Raw genomic sequence first — 14,277 nt, forward strand, 5'->3', positions numbered from 1 at the left:
AGCAGAAAAACAGTACAGTGCTGGCAAGACCCCAGCACTACACACATCCGTGCTTAAGTAAAGGAACATGATTTTTTTTTTTCTGGTGGCATCACTTGTGTCTTCCCAGTGCCCTTACAAATCAAATGTGTGCGGAAGCTACAGACAGGAAGATTGACACCTCAGCGTCCATGCTCAGCTCACCACAGATTACGAGCAGAAGTCTCAAGCCAGCTGTCCTCGTAAAGACAGATGCTGAGGCTTGCAGGGAAGAGGAGGGTTGACTCTTGAGGGCTGTGGCATCGGGTCAGCAGCCTCAGAATTTCCATGAGTTGTATGAATTATTTTCCTGTAGCATTTGGTCTTTATTAGAAGGAGGGTGAGTCAAGTACCCTGTCACATGCAACATTCTGTTCCAGACAGATGTGTCCTGTGTGTGTGTGTGTGTGTGTTTGTATGTGTGTGTATGCAGAAAAACCAAGTTTAGGATAATAATAAAACTTCACTGGACCATGAAAGAGTTTTAAAAAGCAAGTACAAATATTTGAGCATTTATGCTACAGAGGAATAGCTGACCTATTCATCTGTTTAAAGATAAAAGTCAAGGGACTGGAGAGATGGCTCAGAGGTTAAGAGCATGGTCTGCTCTTCCAAAGGTCATGAGTTCAATTCCCAGCAACCACATGGTGGCTCACAACCATCTATAATGAGATCTGGTGCCCTCTTCTGATGTGGAGGTGTACAGGCAGGTGAAACACTGTATACATAATAAATAAGTAAATAAATCTTTTTTAAAAAAAAAGTCAAACAGATACCATTAGTAACAGGGAAAAGGGAGAATCTGGAAGGCAAAAATGTGTTCTTTAAAGGAAAATGGGCTCGAGAGATGGCCCAGTGGCTAAGAGTCCTGACTGCTCTTGTAAAGGATCCGTGTTTGGTTCCCAGCTTGCAAGCTGCCTGTAACTCCAGATCCAGGCTCCACTGTCTTCTTCTTGCCCCCTTAGGTTCCTGCATGCATTTAATGTGCATAAACTGACACAGGCAACCATACATAGGCATAAATACAGTAACTAAATAAAACTTTAAAAAATAAAACCATACAACAGAGAGATCAGTACTAGGAAGATGAGAATGACATCACAGGATCTTAGAGTTTGAAAGAAGAGAAAAAAGATATATCCACAATTCAGTCAGAGTCATAATGCTAACACAGGAGAGAAGGGAGAATTGGCCGTGTAAGTTCAGATGCGAGTCTCCTTGAAGCAGATGCCCACGTGCTGGTGGGTGTGAGGAGAGGCGCCTGTTCAGAGGAGAGTGCATAGAGGAGTGCACCCATATTGCCTCTTGTAGGAGCTAGAACCAGAGGGACCAGCTGGGGTTTGGAGAGACGCTCACCAGTTACCAGTTTGGAATTAGCAGATAAGGGGCTGATCATCGAGGGACTTAGGCATGAGTGTGTCGTAGAAACTGGCATTAGGGAGGTGTCAAGGGGGGACACTGACAAACAACCTCAGGTTTCCAGTAAGAGTGCCAAAGGCACATCCTGCGGTGTAGTAAGACTGTGTTATGCCAGCCTAGTGTTCAGCCACTTCAGACTGAGCCAATGAGGCTGGCATGGGGCCTGTTTATGTTAAAACTTAGATGGCTGCCAGGAGCGAAGGATACACTCTCTGTTGACAAAGCATTATGCAGAGCCTTAAATGATCTCTCTGCTGAGTTCAAATACACGATTCCAGAAATTAAATCAGAACAACACCACGCACAGGAAGTCCAGGCCGAATACAAAGGGACTCCAGAGGTAGGCCTTAGGGATGAGATTGTCCGGGTGTCTGTGGGGTGGGGGTGGGGGGAACAGGCAGCAGCTGAGCTGCTGTGACAAGCTGACACTGTCAGCCTAGATCTGTACACCGAAGGCAAGGGGACCAAAAGCAGCAATACCATACATTGTCCAAGGGCAGAGACTGTCATTTCAGCACACAGGGTTAGCCGTGTATTGGATACATCAGGAGAGGAAGTTATTGATGAAAGTGTCCAATGTGAGTTACAGAGAATAAGGGAATTAGAGCAACAGGACAAGACTGAAAAGAAACCAAGTGCCAGGAAGATGAAGTTGGCTCAGAGGGGAAGGATGCTTGCCACCAAGTGTGAAGGCCTGAGTTTGGTCCCGGGGGTGCCTGAGACGGAAGACTGACACCCATAAACTGTTCCATGACTTCCACACACACAGCAGCATTTCCTGTATGTAGACACACACACACACACACACACACACACACACACACACACACACACTTAAAAACAAAACTTAAAATCTAATTATAATTGTAGTTACTGAAGAAGAGTGATTAAGAATGTGTGGATGGACTATTTCACCAAGAGCAGAGAATTTCCTCCCAAAACTACTAAACACAACAAGCCAAACACTAGATGAATATTACTGACTCGTAGAGCATAAAAAAAGCCAGCCAACAACCTAGATAGTGCAGACTTCTAAAAGAGAATGCCCCAAAATTTAAAGACATCTTCAAAACACAGCAAAAACATTGCCTCAGAGTTGATTTGCTAAAAGAAAGAAAGAAAGGAAGGAAGAAAGAAAGAAAGAAAGAAAGAAAGAAAGAAAGAAAGAAAGAGAAAAAGAAAGTCAGTGGACACTGAAGTAAACTTCCAAAAAGGACAGTGGGGCTAAACTCCTGGCCGAATAGACAGTGTTCTGACTTGGTGATCATACATTCATAAGTTGTGTGTATTAGTTTTATTTTGCTTTCATAACAAGTTGCCACTAACTTCGTGACTTAAATAAAGTAGCCCCCAGCCTTTAGTACAGTTTATTATACGTTGGGGGAGGGGGTGTTAGGGGAGACCATGCATGTAGACACTAAAGAACAACCTGTGGATTCCATTTTCTCCTTCCACCGCGTGGATTCCAGCATCTAACTCAGCTTGTCAGGCTTGGTAGCAGGTACCTTTACCTGCTGAGCCATCCTGCTGGCCTGTGTGCATACAGCTGTGTCTGCTGAGCCATCCTGCTGGCCTGTATGCACTGCAGCTGTGTAGGTCGTAAGCCTAGCTTGCTTTGCCTGATTCTTCCAAGTGCCACCCAGCTGGGTGAGAACCTGCACCAAGCTCTTTGGGGTTATTAGTGAGCTTCAGGTCCCCTGGCTTTAGCACTGGGAGCCCACTTCCCGGCTGGGTGCCATCATGGAGTTCTGCGTAGTGTTAGCTGGGTCCCTGACCCCATGCCAGCAGCAGCGTCCATCCCTTCCGCTCAGTTTCAAGGCTTTACTACATTAGGGCCCAGTTGAGCGGCCTAGTATAGACTCTCAAAACCTACAACTTTAACTGTAGCTTGCAAAGGCTTTTTAATTTTTCGTTAGCCTGTTGATAGGCCCCGGGGTGAAAGTTGGGCACACTTAGGCTACCACTGAAGAAGGAAAATGAGAGAAAAATTGTAAAACACTATAAAGCAGTGTAAAATGAAGTTGCTTGTCATGGGCACAGTAGAGCAGACTGGACCTCTCAGAATTCACACACTTGCTGCTTAACAGAAGAGTGTTAGGATGGCAGGGCCGGCTATAACCCTCAAGGCCCCCCGGTAGTGACCCACGTTCTCCAGTGACCCTACCTCTTAAAGGTTCCACAACATCCCCAAACAGCGCCATATCCTGGAGACCAAGCATCCTAATAAATGGGACATTTAATTTCGTTTTATTTTTTAATAATTTATTTTCTGTGTACTAGTCTTTTGCTTGCATGTATGTCTGTGTGAGGATGTCAGATCCCTTGGAACAGGAATTACAGACAGCTGTGAGCTGCCACGTGGGTGCTGAGAATTGAACCCAGGTCCTCTGGAAACACAGCCCAGGCTCTTAACCACTGGGCCATCTCTCCAGCCCCACACGGGACATTTTCTACCCAAAGCATAATATGCACCAAAAGAGATGCATTATAGCCTCTCCTCCTGTGATACATGTGCACATGTGAAACATTGTGCTATTAATGAATTATAAAAATGCAAACCAGACAATAGAAAAGTGAACAAAATGATAGGAATATGAACCAGCAGTTTCACCAAAAAGGAAAACTAAGTGGCCAGATAAGGGGGAAACAAATTGAAATAATGAGCCGTTTTGAACTCGTGATGCTGGCAGCATTAGTTCATCTCACATGGGAGAGCTGGCAAGTGTGGGCGGCAAAGGCAGCACCAGCATTTGTGGTGCCCCGAGGAAGTCGACAGCCGTGTGCATTGTGCTCTCCCAAGGAACTCTCTGTGGCCACGGGTCAGGCCTAAGGAAGGAGAGGTCGGGACAGGGAGAGCAAGCAGGGTCTGCTGTGGAGCTGGGAGAGTGGCTTAGTCTCCAGGGAAGTCACAGAGTCGGGGATGTGGCCGTGTCAGATCAGAACTGCACAAAGGTCGTTCCAGATTGTGGCCATGGAAGTCATGAGGTAAAGAAGGAAGGGACGTCATGCCAGCTGCAGTCAGGGATGCAGTGTGGGTCACAGCGGGTCGGATGGGCTCAGCGGTTGCACTGGGGGATTGTGGGAGTTGTTCCTACAGGGTCTGAAGCATGTGAGAACTGCAGGGCCTTAGTGCTCACCTGCAGGCTCAGTGCTCAGACGGTGAAGACAGGAGACCTCCCAGGCAAGGCTAGCCAGGCCAGCTGACATGGCAAGCTCCTGCCTCAGTAAATAGGGTAGAGTGACTAAGAAAGACAGGTAACATGAACCTCAGCCTCCACACACACTGCACACACATGAACACACAAACACATGTGCTTCCCACACACATGTGCACCATATACATACGTGTATGCAAATAAATTATGTTTTAATTTTCCATAACTTTTTTGAATTTGGCATTATAGATAAGGAATTGTGGGTAAACAGATAATGCAATACAACTGTGTTTTTGCCAAGTGCTGGATATGTAATCAATATGCGTTATTATAACCAGTCAAGAGATGTTGATGCTCTCCCTAACTCTCCACAGTGAGGTCATGACCTTCAGGTGTGTTGCGTGTGACACTCTGAAGATTTCAGATGTGCAGATGACGAGCACAGGTCCCGCAGCATACTGCATTGTCAACACAAGCTAGAAACAAACGAACAAAAATGCTATTGTATGTATATATAGTGTCAAGTTTCAGAATTATTTTTAGCTCATAGCGGCTGTTCATCCTCATGGTCACTCTATCAGAAAGGAACTACATGGTTTTACTTTTTATGTCTGTACTTTAAGACTTACTTCTTTCTGTGCATATGTGCAAGTGCCTGCACATACGACTGGGCACCATGTGCATGTGGCAGCCTCAGAGGCCAGGAGAGGGCATCAGATCCCCTGGAACTTGACATATTGGAAGTTGTGAGCTGTCATGTGGGTTCTGGAAACCAAACCCAGGTCCTCTGCAAGAGCAGCGCGAGCTCGTAGCCAATGAGCCATCTCTCCAGCCCTTTCCTTTTGAGTGATGGCATGGTAGCTTCTGTTGAGAGTAGGGAATAGAGAAAATTTTAATCACATTTTCTGTGGGCTCCTTTCTCCAGGAGGCTGGGTGGAGAATCTGGTTACAGAGTTTTCTTCAGCCTTCTGGAGGCTAGCTGAAGGGGGCTCTGTCCTGAGACTGGTCAGGAAGAAGGCCTTCTGGGCAGGGAGGGAGCGCCGGGCAGCCAAGCTTAGCCAGGGTTGAGACAATAGAAATCTGTGACCCTTCCATAGGGGGAAGGGAGCCTCTGGCTTGTGAAGGGCCAGACTGCATTAGATTAAAATGAAAACAGTCAAGAGTCAAAGAACTAGATTTTAATTCACTAAGCTTAATGATAAAAGAAAGACAAGGGGAGAGAGCTATGGGGGAGAAGTGGGGAGTGTGCCCCAAACCTTCCAGCCTCTGGGTTTTTAAACCAAGTGTACGTGAACAGCAGGAGACAATCCCAGGACACTTGGGGAGGGAGGGCTTGTCTCCAGGGCACCTTTGATAGGTTTTTCTTCAAAGAGCTATCTTTTGACACCTTTTGTGTGGGTTAGGGTCTGCAAGGAACTATCTTTTTAACACATTTGGGTCTGGTAGGTTGTTATCAGCAGGGGGTCTGCTCACCTATGTCCAGGCATGAAGCCCACAATTTTCCATGATCAGAACCAATAGGTCGGCAGATATGGCGGCGTCCCTGGGCGGGATGTGCTCCAGGCAGCCTCCAGGTCCCCCGCCGCCCCAGCCGGGGCTCCCAGGTCAGGCTTCGCTTCTGCAAGCAGCCCCTGGGGCCCCGAGGCCGTCTAGCAGCACTTTGGTGGACGAGTTGGAGTCCTCGTTCGAGGCTTGCTTTGCTTCCCTTGTGAGTCAGGATTATGTCAATGGGACTGATCAGGAAGAAATTCGAACTGGTGTTGATCAATGTATCCAGAAGTTTTTGGACATTGCAAGACAGACAGAATGTTTTTTCTTACAAAAAAGATTGCAGTTGTCTGTCCAGAACCAGATCAAGTTATCAAAGAGGATGTCTCAGAACTAAGGAGTGAATTGCAACGGAAAGATGCACTGGTCCAGAAGCACTTGACAAAGCTGAGGCATTGGCAGCAGGTGCTGGAGGATATCAACGTACAGCACAAAAAGCCAGCTGAAATCCCTCAGGGCTCCTTGGCCTACCTCGAGCAGGCATCTGCCAACATTCCTGCACCTCTGAAGCAGACCTAAGGGCTCAGGCCTGTGGTGCAGCCTTGCAGCCCTGCCAGACATCTTTCCTTACAGATGTGGCATATTGGAAGAACTCTGTTGGAAAATGAGTGGATGTTAGTCTATGTTCCTATCCCATTTTTATTATTTATAAAGTAGGACTTCAGTATGAAGCCTGGGCTGGCCTTGAACCTATGATTCCCTGCCTCTGCTCCTCTATACTCTAAATTCATTAGTACTTTATAAAATGCCTGTAGATTTAATAAACAAACAAACAAACAAACAAAAGAACCAATAGGTCAAGACATTTTTTCCTTAGGTTGCAAAATACACAAGTCCTGGGGCTGGAGAGAAGGCTCAGAGGTTAAGAGCACTGACCATTCTTCCAGAGGTCCTGAGTTCAATTTCCAGCAACCATATGGTGGCTTACATAAAATAAAAATAAGTCATTAAAAAAATCCACACACTCTGTTGCCTAAGAGAGTCCATAACTTAGCTTGTCATTATTTGAGTTCTGTCTGTCTGTCTGTCTGTCTGTCTGTCTGTCTGTCTGTCTATCTATCTATCTATCTATCTATCTATCTACCTATCATCTATCTTTGGTCCCCTATGAAGCCTTAGCTGGCTTGGAACTTGCTACATGGATTAGACTGACCTTGAATTTGTGATCCTCCTGCCTCTGTGTTCTGAGTGTTGAGATTGTGGGCTTACAGCACATTGCTGACTTCTTACTGTGTGACAAAGTCATTTCTATCCAAACCCACCTTTTTTTGTTTTTTATTTTCTAGTTCTCTTGGAGATGTTAAAATAGCTGACATAAATGTCAAGGGTTTGTTTGTGAGGATTGTTAACTCTTCCAGTGACAAAGAAGTGGAGATTGGAAACCACATTCTCCAACAAAACGTGGATGGACAAGCAATCTCGCTGTACCGATTCCTCCCCAACATCACGATGCAGGCCAATTCCTCGGTGACGGTGAGTAGGATCTGGGACCATCATAAACTCAGAGCAGCATGAGTTAGACACGCCGTCAGGAAGACTGTGCACTGGGAGCACTGGGACACGGAAGCCTGGGGATGCTGTGACCTGGGAATACCAGAGAACACAAGGCTGTGTGTGCAGGATGAGTTGGGGAGATTACAATGAGACATGGTGACCTGAGACACCGTGCGCTGAGACCAGGAGTCGGGATGCCATGGGCTGGAAGTAAATAAGGTTGCTGAGAATCCCTTGAGCTGAGAATGCCTCAGCATGGAAATACCATGTGCTAAAGATAAACTGAACTTGAAATATCATGGTGTAGGAATACCAGGGCCTGAGAACAGTATGGGTTGGGGATACCATGATCAGGTAAAACCGTGAGCTGAAAATGCAGTGAGTGTGGGCGGCCATGACCTTGGAATCCGGTGTAAGTTGGGAACACCATGAACTGAGGCTGTATTAGTGCATTGGGACTAGTATCAGCCAGGACTGTCAGGAGCTAAGAAAACCTGTAAGTCAGGACTGCCCTAAGCAGAACACTGTGAGCAGGGAACACCGTGAGAGAAGAGCATGGTGAATCATGAATGCTGGGAGCCGGGAGCTGGGCACAAGGTGAGCTGGGGACACAGTGAGCTGGGCACAAGGTGAGCTGGGGACACAGTGAGCTGGGGACAAGGTGAGCTGGGGACACAGTGAGCTGGGCACAAGGTGAGCCGGGGACACAGTGAGCTGGGGACAGGGTGAGCTGGGGACAAGGTGAGCTGGGGACACAGTGAGCTGGGGACAGGGTGAGCTGGGGACAAGGTGAGCTGGGCACAAGGTGAGCTGGGGACACAGTGAGCTGGGGACAAGGTGAGCTGGGGACACAGTGAGCTGGGCACAAGGTGAGCCGGGGACACAGTGAGCTGGGGACAGGGTGAGCTGGGGACAAGGTGAGCTGGGGACACAGTGAGCTGGGGACAGGGTGAGCTGGGGACAAGGTGAGCTGGGCACAAGGTGAGCTGGGGACACAGTGAGCTGGGCACAGGGTGAGCTGGGGACACAGTGAGCTGGGGACAGGGTGAGCTGGGGACAAGGTGAGCTGGGGACAAGGTGAGCTGGGGACACAGTGAGCTGGGGACACAGTGAGCTGGGGACACAGTGAGCTGGGCACAAGGTGAGCTGGGGACAAGGTGAGCTGGGGACACAGTGAGCTGGGCACAAGGTGAGCTGGGGACACAGTGAGCTGGGGACACGGTGAGCTGGGGATATTGGAAGCTGGGGACAGTGTCAGAGCTGCGTTCGTACAGGGACAGCTCTTTCCACAGTCAGCCTGTGGCTTGTCATACATGGCCTCATGGAGACTTGTTCTTTGTAACAAATGTGGCTTCTGTGGTTTGTAGTTTGTGGCGTGTGGTGGTGTGGGTGGATACCTGGACTTTGCTCTCCACAGCTTTCTTCAGTGTAGTATGCAGCCTTATTCTCACTTGTCCTTTAGCTATTAAAGTGCAAGTCCGAAGTTTCTAAAGCTAAAGGTACAGTTTCTTCAAAGACTAGCAAAGAGATTGTTGGCTCAGAGAGCAAGCACTAAGTTGGTTCTGCTCACCGTCTGTGTCCCTCAGAACCTGGAGGTCTGCCCCACTGTCTGTGTCCCTCGGAACCTGGAGGTCTGCCCCACCGTCTGTGTCCCTTGGAACCTGGATGTCTAGTCTATCCCCTCATCTGTGTCCCCCTGAACCTGTATTCCTGTCTGTCCCCCCATCTGTGTCCCCCTGAACCTGTATTTCCATCTGTCCCCCCATCTGTGTCCCCCCGAACCTGTATTCCCGTCTGTCCCCCCATCTGTGTCCCTCTGAACCTGGATGTCTGGTCTGTCTCCCATCTGTGTCCCTTGGAATCTGGATGTTTGAATAGGCTTATAGTGTACAGTAGTTTCCTGCATTCGCAGCCAACCTTAGGTCACTTGCATCTCATAAACAATGGCCTGGATGGTTGTTTAAAGCATGCTTAGTTGTGGTTTGGTGTTACATTATATTTTAAAACAACGCAGAAGCACAGACGCCTCTATGGTCCCAGGCCCTCAGGAGGCTGACACATAAGGATCCTGTAAGTCCAAGAGTTCCCGTCCAGCTCAGGGAAATAGAGAGCCTTCTGTCTTTAGTGACACCAAAACCCCTATCTATTCAGAAAGGTTCATTAAAGTAGCGCTGTGCCATCTGTGGATCTGTGTGGAACCCCAGTAGCATTGGTCAACAACAAACTGCTTTCTCATAGGTGTGGGCGGCAGCATCGGAAGCAAAGCCCCAGCCACCGACGGACTTTGTTTGGGAGGAGCAGGACAGGTTCCGATCCAGTCCAGACTGCACGACCATCCTGTGCAAGCCTCACGGTGAGGTGAGTATCAAGGTTCTCGGCAGCTGTTACTGGAGCAGCCGACCCACTGTGTTCCTCTTCTGCTCTGTTCAGCGCAGTGTAGAATCACACACACACACACACACACACACACACACACACACACACCCGCCCCAATGCCGCAGTGCCTCAGGCAGACCAAGGCCGCAGTGTGGCAGGATTAAGGTGTCCTGTGCTTCTGAAGGCTACTGCAGATCGCAGAGTCAGGGGTGGGTTTTGTTTTTGATGCTGTCTGGAAGTGTGGGGTGAGGGTGGCACTGTGTACCGTCTCTGGTCAGCTACCCATCCCAAAAATGTTTCCTGAGATTCCTGGCTGTTCTCTAGGCTGACGTGTGCACAAGGAACGTGATGCAAAGACTTGATCTCTGCAAGCTAATGGACAGGCTTATGCTCTTAATTTGAAAAAGACTATCTGTAAAAGTAGCTTATTCTCCTGACTCAATTGTTGTCTGGGAAGCTTACTGCCTCCCTCTGCTGACCTAGGCCTAGCTCTGGAAGCTTCTAGCCTCCATACAATCTAACCTATACCTAGAGTGTTTTCAGCCTCTGTGACTTACTGCTGAATAAACTCACCCTTACATGTTCTGAGCTCTGGGATGGCTGGTTCAGCTCAGCTGTTCTGTCTCAAACTCTTTTCCCAGCTGACTTACTCAATCTGGCTTCTCTCTCAACTGGGAATTGCTCTGCTTGGCCTCAAACTACCTCAGCATCTGCTCTAATCTCCTGTCTCTTCTCATTGTCTGGCTCATTCTGTCTTCTCCTGAGTTCTCTCTCTGCAGCCCATCTCTCTGTTACTGTCCTGGTAAAAACTGTCTCCTCTCTCTGTAAAACAAACTTTTAAGTAGCTTCTCTTTCCTCTCTCTTCTCCTGAGAGTTGGGCAGATACTAGTCTGTCAAATCTCTGATTCGTCACCTTTTCTGCCACTCAATTAGACATCACTCTCAAACTTGGGTGCTTCCTTCTACAAACTAACTTCCCTTCTTTGGGATTAAAGGCGTGTACCACCACGCCTGGATCTCAGCTTTTCTTTACCTGATGCTTGCTCTTCACCAGGCTGGCCTTGAACTCAGATCTGTTTGCCTCTGTCTGTGGATAAAGTGTCTGTATTCTAGCCAGATCACACAGATGTAGAAGATCTTTAGACGTGATCTCTTGCCAGAACAGCCGCATTCTGAGTTAACATTCCTCTACAGTTTTCTTTTATACAGAATAAAATTAGACATGTTAGACAGTTTTCTGGAATTCTTTCCAATTCTTGACACTTTCATATTTTCCTTGGTATAATACTAGCATAATTATATGCCTAAGGGCACACTAGTAGGGTTCAACCACATCCCTTTTTGTGACAACCAAACACTATTTGTTTTTCAAAGCTGTTCCTTAGATTTTTCTTAAATTCTTGTCTTTATCCATAGACACGTTTACTAGGCCACAGAACCATTAATCCCCATAATATGTTGACCAGACTTTGACTTCCTTTTGGTCTTCGTTATACAACTGTATCAGGTAACTACCTGTTGAATAGGCTAGAGTGAGCCTTTTTAAAGATTTTATTTTCAATTGTGTGAGTGTGTGAGAATGTGTGCAGTGTGGTTTGTCTGTATGTGTGTGTGTGTGTGTTTGAAGTGTGGAGTGTGTGTGTATGGGATGTTTGTGAATATGTGGAGTTCTGGGTGTGTGTTGTAGTAAATCTAAAACTAATGCTTCTTGTAAAATTAGCCTATAATTATTATGGTGGTATTAACTAACCTATTATCATAATCAATAAAAACACAGACACCTGTTGTGTTTTAGACTAGCCTCATTTTTACCTGGGACTGGGCAGATGTTAACCCTCTGAACTACCTCCCCTTACCTCCCAGCCCCCCTCCCGTGCTGTCTGTGTTCATCCTTCCTATCTGGGCTACCACTACCCATAGTCCCAGAGTACTTGCTAATGTTCTTCATCTGTGCTGCTGGCCTCCACCCAAGCCAGCCCAGCCATGTGCTCCTCTCCATAGCGACCTCCTCTTCCTGGTTCCTCCTCCTATACCTCTTTTTTTTTTCTTCCAAGGCCCTCCTGTGTCCAAAGCCCACAACCCTTAGCCACACCTACTCTCTACCCTGCCCAGGTCAAACAGGGAGGCAAGGCTTACACAACAAGGACGGATGGGCGTGAGAACGTGCTCCTCTCCTCTGGGCAGCAACTAGACCTTGGGGGCCAGTAACTAGCGTTAGAACGCATAGCACCAGACCAGCACCAACAGATGTGTAGTGAGGGCGTAGGTGTGCTCAGTATGTGTGTGAGCGAGAACGTGTGTGTAAGTGTTACAGTGTAGGATGCATGTGAGTGTGTAGTGTGGGGTGTATGTGTGCCTGTGTGCAGTGTGGGATATGTGAGTGTGTGCACTGTGAGGACTGTGTGTGTATGTGTGCATTGTGTTTGTATGTGCAGTGTGGGGTTTATGGGTGTTAGTGTGTGCAGTCTGGTGTATGTGCAATGTGTGCGTATGCGTGCAGTGGAGGTGCAGTATGGGGGCTGTATGTGTGAATGTGGTGTGTGTGTGTGTGTGTGTGTGTGTGTGAGTTTGTGCAGTGTGGGGGGTGTGAGTGTGTACAGCGTGGGGTGTGTGTGAGTGTGTACAGTGTGGGGTATGTGTACACAGGGTGTGGGTGTGTGTTGGCGTGCTCTCACCTGCGTGCACACCCACAAAGTAAAGAAGAGAGTGTCAGATTCTTCAAAGTTGGAGTTACAGGGAGCTGTGAGGCACATGATGTGGGTGCTGGGAACCGAGCCGAGTCCTCGGGAAGAGCAGCCGTCTTCCCCGTGGAGTCAGTCATCTGTCCAGTCATCTCTTTTGGGGACTGGTCTGTGAACTCACTAGATACATCTTTACTCAGCCTGAATTTTATGATACTTGTAATAAAGGTATATAACCCAAGTAATTTTTAGTCAGTCTCCTGAGACATCAGCAAAACTCAGACTAAGACTGATGGTTGGACTGTGAAATGTCAGAGCACCTTCCCCGCCCCCAGTAGGGGGCGCTGTTTGAAGGTGTTTGCACCTTTGGCAGGTGGGTCCCCTGGGGGGGAAGTAGGTATCTGTGGGCGGCTCCTTCCTTTTGTGCCTTCTGCGTCTTGGTCTGTCCACAGCATGAGGAACTCTGCCAAACCCTCCCATCACCTGTCACCCTGGAGCCACTCTGTCACTGCTTCCCCCACCACAATGGACTGAAATCCCATGAAATATGAGCCAAAAGTAATGTATGCCTGCCCATCATGTGACTGACCCTGCGGGCTTGCTGACACCAGGCAGGAAAGCTTGGGGTGAATGAGAAAGCAGGCTGAGCAGGCACCAGAGAGCGCAAGTGGGGAAGCAGAGAGGTCGGTCCTCCTCCGTAGCCTCCATCCCTGCCCTGACTTCCCTCCATGACATCAAAGCAGCAGAAAGCGGACCAGAACGGCACTGCCGTGGCCAAAGTGACCGACCGAAAACCTAAGGCAGGGAGGTCTGTTTGGGTTCACAATCTCAGAGGACCAAGCCAAAAGCTGCATGTCCCCTTGCACCCGGGAAACATCATGGTAGCAGAAGCACATAGAACCTACAGGAAAAGGCTTGAGATGACACAAGCCCACAAGTGGCCTTGATGAGCTCAGCCCCTTAGCACATGGCAGAGTTTCAGCATCCTCACAAATAACCCATGTTGAAAGCACAAGACCAGGTGACACTTCAGATTCCAAACATCTGCTGCAGCCCAACCCTCTCCTCAGGCCTCATCTCCCCTCCCTTGGGAAAAGCCCAACTGTGAGAAGGCAGTAAGCCTCTTCAGCTAGAAAGTACACCCTTAATAAGATGGCTGAGGAGAGCCTATGTCCGCGTGAGACCCCCAATAAAAACACACAGCTCTATTACAAAAAGAAGGCTTCCTCTCCCCCTCCATGCTCACCTCAACGGAACTAGGCCTCACCCTGCGCCTGCGAGAAAGGTTTCATGCCTGTCCACCTGCTGAGTGAAGTAGCCAGGCTTCACCAGGACCAAGAGCTGCTTTCCAGCTACACAGTTCACCCACGGAAGACGGTCTGCATCTTGTGGGGATGTCTCAGAGCTATCCCTCCTCTTCCTGACACAGCCCCACAGACCAGCAAAGGAATCTCTCTCTCTCTCTCTCTCTCTCTCTCTCTCTCTCTCTCTCTCTCTCTCTCTCTCTCTCTCTCTGCTTCTCAGTAACTCAGGTTTACAGGGCAGATGAGTCATGGATCCTCCTCAAAGAGAACCCTCAAGTATGA

The 14,277-nt window shown here is 48.3% G+C and overlaps 1 protein-coding gene and 1 pseudogene across 8 annotated transcripts in view; both read left to right on the forward strand.

The window, feature by feature from the left end:
* Positions 1-14,277, forward strand: part of LMNTD1 (lamin tail domain containing 1) — a 56,622-nt gene that overhangs the window by 13,524 nt on the left and 28,821 nt on the right. For all 7 annotated transcript variants that reach the window (XM_084765830.1, XM_084765825.1, XM_084765831.1 and 4 more), the window contains exons 5-6: positions 7,427-7,613; positions 9,873-9,992. In XM_084765830.1, coding sequence (XP_084621956.1) covers positions 7,427-7,613; positions 9,873-9,992 — 307 coding nt within the window. The remainder of the gene's footprint in view (positions 1-7,426; positions 7,614-9,872; positions 9,993-14,277) is intronic.
* LOC311587942 (mediator of RNA polymerase II transcription subunit 28-like) lies at positions 6,124-6,811 on the forward strand (annotated as a pseudogene). Its single transcript has one exon. The product of its transcript is annotated as a mediator of RNA polymerase II transcription subunit 28-like (transcript).

Source organism: Acomys minous (assembly GCF_964271855.1).
Source record: "Acomys minous genome assembly, chromosome: 17".
Lineage (NCBI taxonomy): Eukaryota > Metazoa > Chordata > Mammalia > Rodentia > Muridae > Acomys > Acomys minous.